At 40.0% G+C, this 7,389-nt stretch overlaps 1 protein-coding gene across 1 annotated transcript; it reads right to left on the bottom strand.

Moving 5' to 3' along the window:
- Positions 1–6,144: 6,144 nt before the first annotated feature.
- Positions 6,145–7,020, bottom strand: LOC112462939. The gene has a single exon (XM_025029032.1). It carries the CDS (start codon positions 7,018–7,020, stop codon positions 6,145–6,147), a length of 876 nt encoding a protein of 291 aa, XP_024884800.1.
- Positions 7,021–7,389: the final 369 nt, after the last annotated feature.

Genomic DNA, 7,389 nt, shown 5'->3' with positions numbered 1-7,389 from the left:
GCGTTCCGTCGCGTCCCGTTACGTAAAGTTCATCGTAATCCCGGCATTACTCAGTAATACTTTTTTGTAAAGATATCCAGGAGACTTTTTCCTGTGTTGAATTTCAATTCTTTTTACGTTCCACTACACGAATATATTGTAAAAAACAGATATTTATTTGAAAAAATGTAGATAATTTTCAGATCTCGGAAAAATAGTGAATAAAAAAAATTTTTATTGGTATTTTGTTGCAAACTCAGAATCATACAAATTTCCTTTATTGATATTTTACGTGACTGCAAATAGTTCTTCACCCGGGCATTTATAATGAGACACCCTGTATATCAAGTCTTTCGTCAATATTGAAAAGAAATTTCTGTTGTCGATTACGTGAGCTCGCAGTCACGCGAATATCATTTGTTTACCAACAAAAAACATGCCGTGTTAGTAGTGTGTATATGAGTGAATTTTGTTTGTGTTGAATTACCAACACAGGAAAGAGTCTCATGGATAAGGAACGAATGTCACCGACATCGCCCGATGCTCTCTCGGGGATTGAAATTCGCTCTGCCAAAACAAATCATTTGTCTTCGACATGCCGCTGGGAACGTTTTTCGGAAGATGTAAGTATAATAATTTTACTATATTATAGTAAGAGTGAGTGAGTGAAATACAGAGTGAGAGAGAAATAGAACGCGTAAGGAAACGGGTGAATAAATGAGTAAGTGAGAGAAAAGACGGGGGAGAGAGAGAGAGAAAAAGAAAGAGAGAGAGAAAGAAAAAGAGAGAGAGAGAGAGAGAGAGAGAGAGAGAGAGAGAGAGAGAGAGAGAGAATGAATGAATTGATCTTTATTAGCCTTCTCGGCTATTTTTTACAACACATAATCTTACAATAATTCCTCTACATGAGGTATAATATATATTTCCTTATTCGAAAAAATTAATTCTATCATCGCTTGACTATACCTATATTAAAGTCCCCTATCGATACAGACATACTTTATTATTAAATCTTCGACCGTATGTTCCAGAAATCTCACAAAGTCGCCATTAGACGCACTCGGCGAATGATACTCTACTGCTGTCACACCTTTACACCACTATACCCCGGTACAAAACTGATATAATTTTTCCACTAGCTTTACTCTATCTATTGTATCAAACGCTTCGACCTCACTATCATAACTTTCTATAGTCAATCTATTCTCGGATAACTCTCGAATCGCAGGATTTACCCTCTTCATAACCCGATGTCGAATTTCATCCTTATGCGCCAGACAGACTTGTGCCTTCTTATACCGGAGTAAATCAGCTTTTTTCTGTGGTTGCTATATTGTATCTTCCCAACCGGCTCTTTTTTTCTCCTCCTCCAATACTTTCTGAAATGTCGGACATTCCGAATCCAGCGCCTCGTGTTCAACATTTATCTTCAAGTTGTATGTCTGATTCTTAAAGGTACAGTTTACACACCTTTTCTTTGCCGTTGTACATTCGTTCGCCTTATGATTTCCTGCACATTTATAGCATGTTTCTTGTCTCGTGCAATTCTTGGCAATATGATAATATCCCCAGCATTTAAAACATCTTCTAACACTAATGTAATTAAAGATCGGACACTTTCGCCATCCTAAATTTATCTTTCCTCTGCTTATTAGTGATTTATGAGTGCTTTCATCCGCTTCGATTATTACGGATCCTTGCTCAATATTCTTATTTTTTCCTCTTAAAATTTTCTTCACTAAGTGCATACAGCATTCCTCGCCAATTCTATTCTGCTTCTTGATTATATCTAACAATTCATCATCCTCCATTTTCATTTCCTCTCCACCAACATTAATTATTTTAATCTTAGGTTTCCTCTTCTGTGGCTCCGAGACCTTGACCTCCTCACCCATTGCCGCTTGTACCGTCGCCTTTAGCTTTTCCTTCTCTTCTTCCGTCTCACATCCTAAGATCACTGTTCCTTTACCTCCTTTTCTTAATTTAGTAATTCCTATTTCCATTTTGGTTATATCAATTTTATCTTTAATTATTTTCTTCGTAATTTCACTCTCTTGTTGTACTTTAGGTTTTATAATCAAGATATTTTCCTCCTTCCTGTCTTTAATCACGTCGCTATATTTTCTTGACGCTCCACCAGATGGTCCATATGCCCCTTGCATCCACATTTTTCTTAATTCTTCTAATTCCTGTTTAATGCCTCCCATCTCCTCACGAACTATTTCTTTTACCATTGATTTGATCTCCTTTTTACATGCTGTCTCATCTTTTAATTCTTTCACTGTTTTTACGAGCCAATCTATTTTTCTATCAATATCCCCTGTTCCACTCGCGGCTGCTACTTTCGGATTCATTTTTGCAGGTGCCGTTGCTCTTCCTGCTGCTGCCACTGCTTTATTAATATCAGCTACTTTATCACCATCACTAATAATTAACTTCTCGAACGGGCCAGGACACGGCACCAATTCGCGTTTTCTATCATAAATTTTGTGCTTAGATACACAACCTGGATGGTAGAAAAGCTTAGCACAGGACTTGCATGCTATCACCTCCGTTTTTATCGGCTTCTTACATGCCGAGCATCGATACTCGGCGTATTCCTCGTTCATTTCGCTAATATCGGCAGAGACAGTTAATTGACTCGTCACTTTAACACGTCACTTTCACACGTCAGCGTTTTGTGTTCGCCGCCGATGTCTACCTGTCGTACGAGGCTTCGATGACCTCTGTACGAAATGCAGTTCTCGTGTCTATGTATCAACATATTCCGGCTAGATAACACTCATGGCTACCCCCGGTCTATGCAGATATTCGTCACACAACTTTTTAACACTCTCCCTCACTTCTAAACCACTCAAAAATTAACACTTTTACGGAGAGATGTTTCACACGTCTGCTTCTGCTGAGAGAGAGAGAGAGAGAGAGAGAGATTTTGATTTTGATTTTGATATATTTATATGCCCAAGCATATGCTAAAGGGCAACAATACACATAGCATCCTAACATTACAAAGTATATGAGTGTTAAGACATAGCGGAAAGTACATTGAATGTGACGCAACTTGAATTTAGAGAAACTATAACTGAGGCATAATGTGAGTCACAGTCAACATCACAGACGCAAACTATAGTAGTATACAAGGTATAAAACGCAACTTAATCTATAAGTATATTATTAAATCTATAGGGTATAAAACGCAACTAAATCTATCGAACTAGAATAAAGACAAACACAAGATAAAAATTCACTACAACTAACAAACAAAACTTAGCTCTCAAATTCGGCTGAGAACAGATAAGCTCGAAGGAGACTTTTGAAAGACGGTAATGACGACGCCGATGTAACATGATCCGGCAGAGATTGCCAAAAGTAAATCGACGAAAGATGGAAGGAATTCCTATAAGTAACCGTCCTATGAGCGGGAATATGAAAGACATGCGAAGAAGTGAGCCGACGCTCAGATCTTCGCAGCAATGGATCAGGAGGTGTGAAAAGTTCACGTAGATATACCGGTGAATTCATGAAGACAAGCCGATACATTTGGCAACCCATGAAATAAAGCCTTCTGTTCTCAACCGAAAGCCAGCCGAGACGACGTCTAAACGGGGTAATATGTTCATCCCGCCGCAGATTAAAGATAAATCTAACACAGCAATTAGCTAGCTTCTGTAATTTACTGTTTAATTCCCTACTCAAACCATGATACACCAGGCAGCAATAGTCTATGTGAGGTAGTACTAGAGTTGTAACAAGCTTGATTCTTAGCTCAGTGGAAAGAGAATTCATATTGAATTTCAGCTTATATAACGCTCCATGGACCCTCTGCGAAACATGTGAAATATGTTTTCTCCACGATAGATTCGACTCAAAGAAGACTCCCAAATTCTTAACTTCACTTACATAAGGTAAGGGCGTATTATTAACAATTACCGGTGGAAGAAGGTCAAGGTCTAAATTACTAACATTAGTCCTGCTGCCGAAAATAATTACTTTGGATTTGGCGGGATTAAGATTCAAGCCATTCGCCCTTGCAAAATCAAAAATCGCGTTAGCATCACTAGAGATCAACATAAGATTGTGGAGTAGATCTTTAAGATGACATGAGCGATAAATCTGGATGTCATCTGCAAATATCATATGTTCAGAGTGGATTATGACTCTGCTAATGTCATTGATATAGAGGGTAAATAAAGGAGGACCAAGTACTGAACCTTGAGGTACTCCACAAAGCACAGACAACCAAGACGAAAAATTACCCACATCATCAACCACTGCTTGCGATCGACCAGTAAGATATGAATAAATCCATAAAAGAACAGAATCAGAAAAACCTAACTCCTTAAGTTTAATCAAAAGTTGAGGATGCGGGACTGTATCAAACGCTTTACTAAAGTCGAATAGAACCATAATCGTTACTAATCCTTTTTCGATCGACTTCTTAATGTCATCACATACGCGAAGAAGTGCAGATTGAGTGTTATGACACGGGCGATAAGCAGACTGTCTTGGATTAATAAGGTCGTATTTAGTTAAATAATCAGAGATTTGTGAGGCTACAATTCTCTCAAGCAATTTAGACAGTTCAGGCAGATTTGCTATGGGTCTTGTGTCAGATGGAGACAGAGGGATGCGAATCTTGGAAAGTGGGCGAATAAGAGCACGTTTCCATTGAGACGGATACACTGAAGCTTCGAGTGAGCGATTGAATAAAGCAGTTAGACACGAAGAGATTATAGGCCACGCTATCCGTAATATATACAGTGGTATTCCATCTACCCCAGTCGCATAAGAATGGAGAGGTCGCGTGGAAATAAGCTTAAAGACTTGATCAGGTGTTATAGTAGAAAAACAGAATTCAGGATGTTGAGAAGGACGCACAGCATGGCTAATGGCAGTAACAATGTCAACACGTGTAGAAGTTAACTGAGCCGAAGACACTGATACATAAAATTCATTCAGTTGATTGGGAGTGAAAAAATGCAATGGAGAAACCAAAGTTGATTTAGCAAGACCGAGTGAAGCTAGTTCTTTCCAAAGCTTGGCGGGATCAGTAATATTCTTAAGAGTATTGAATTGAAATTCACTTTTGGCACGTTTAATATCAATATTTAGCTGATTACGAAAAAGTTTATAGGTGGCGTAGCCAAGTAAACTATTAGTACGTCTAGCCTGTTTGAATAACCGATTACGAGTACGAATACGAGAAATAATTTCATTTGTGAGCCACCTCACCGGGGGCTTCCTGATCACAATCGCACGATTGGGAGCGAATTTGTCAAGTGCCTCAAGCAATCCACCAGATAGAATCTCGCAGAATCCATCAACATCAGTATCAGACACATCTCCTATTGCAGTCCGCACACCATCAGCTATGGATTGAAGATACTGTTCAAACTCAGAACAATCAATACTCCTGAAGTTGCGTCGAGTAACAGAACGCACAGGTGTCGGATCACAATTGAAAAGCATCGACAGCTCAATAAGATCATGGCCAGCAATAAAAGGACTCTGAGATTTAGTAAATGATAACAACTTGTCAATGTCATCCACAACCAAAACGTCCAGCCATGAATCTGAGGTCGCAGTATGATAAGTAGGTTCAGAGTCAATTATATGCAGTGATAAGCCAGACATAAGTTCACGCAAGTATCTCGATTCGTAACAAGTTGACAACAAATTACAGTTCAGATCTCCGCCTATAATAATATTCTTGTAAAGGTGCGAATAACTTGTCAGTGATTCAACAAAATCGTGTAGGAGTAGGCCCTTAGGTCGCCTATAAATGGACGCAAATAAAACAGATTCGCCCCCAGGGCAACGTACTTCAAGAATGAGATACTCGGGTGCACCCTCGCAGGCATTACAGGAAGTAGCGATGATTTTTACTTTGAGCGAGTGATGCACATAGCATGCCACCCCTCCGCCAATCCGCCCCACTCTGTCGTGACGAATCAAGAAATAGTTATCTAAGGCGACCAGTTGATCAGAAACATTCGTATTAAGCCACGTTTCCGAGACAGAGATAATATGATAGAAGTTAGTGCGGAAATATAAGCGTATAAAATCGATATGCCCGCGAAGAGAATTAGCATTAAATTGAGCTACATTAAACTGGCGTGACTGTCGACAAGGATTAATAGAGATCACTGAGTTAGGCCAGACGGGTCAAATAAGCTTTGCAAGATCAGCGGCATTGTCAATGTGAACAATTGTGTCGCCATCAGCTCGCCTGACACAAATGCGACCACTGCTCACCCAGACATACTTGTACGATTTTTGCTTGGCAGTTCGCTTAGTCTGCTGCAAGAGATCATAAGCAACTTTAGATAAGAGCTCGTTGACGTATATTTTACGTTCAGAACTGTCGCCGCATACCTCTTCCTGTGTAAGAGTACGTTTGGATCGCTTTTTTGCAATGACGATATCACGAACAGCCGCCGAGGCTAATGTGACAATAAGCGAAGTTGTGTCTGAAGGGGTCAAAGGTTTGCTGCCCGCAACCGCCAGGAGAGGCCCGCGAACAACAGCTCTGACATTAAGAACATGACATAACAGATTAGGAATGTCAAGAGCTCGAAACACATTTTTAACAAATTCGTCAGACGAAACCGACAATGCCGCTGGGACACCAGAAATAATTAATTTGTTACTATTACTATCCTCGTCACGAACTAAGGGGGCAGAGAGAGTTGTCTTCAACTCACCAACCTCGCGCGCAAGGGCCGCACTCTCCCGCTCTAATTCAGTAATACGCTGACAGTTACGTTCGACCTGATCAGCAATACGGTTTAATTGATTAAGCTTATCGTTAATTTCATCATTAGTACGCTGTTGACTCTCAATAAACGCAGACATTCTAGCATCGGATACCTTTAGTTGTTCAATCAATCTCAACAAAAGATCATTAGTCTTAGACTGAGACTGAGTTAGATCCTGAGTGCCAGAGAGCAAGACATCGCTGACATTACTGATTCTAGGCGAAGTAGAACTAAAAAATTCAGAGAGCTGTGAACTCTGACCATCTCTTGGTGTTAAAGGCATCGTCAATCGCAGTTTGCAACAGGAACTCGCAGCCTTAGTAATAACATACGCCTTAACACAGCCGGGATGAAAAACTCTGCCGCACTCAGGACAAGATACTGAATTACCGACGATTGTTTTGGTGCATTTGATGCATTTAGAGCACGCGCGCTGCATGGATTACAGCTAAGAAAAGCAGTCAATAGTCAATGAGTAAATATAAAAAGTGACAATGTCACCAAACGCAATTCACAGATTCAGTGCGAGTACTATAATATAAGTTAGATAGTCACATGTACACATCCGACCGCATGCGATAGAATGCAGAAGGAGCAGGAGTAAGCGCATACACCGTAAAAACGTTTTCGCAGACGGTTGACGCAAAAAAAA

The sequence above is a fragment of the Temnothorax curvispinosus genome, unplaced genomic scaffold (assembly GCF_003070985.1).
Source record: "Temnothorax curvispinosus isolate PA1 unplaced genomic scaffold, ASM307098v1 QBEX01012969.1, whole genome shotgun sequence".
NCBI lineage: Eukaryota > Metazoa > Arthropoda > Insecta > Hymenoptera > Formicidae > Temnothorax > Temnothorax curvispinosus.
The sequence above is the reverse complement of the archived record's forward strand: the minus strand, read 5'-3'. Positions and strand labels throughout refer to the sequence as shown.

What these genes read in the sequence shown, in the direction of transcription:
- LOC112462939 (XM_025029032.1), bottom strand. Translation starts at nt 7,020, where the DNA reads ATGCCTTTAACACCAAGAGATGGTCAGAGTTCACAGCTCTCTGAATTT.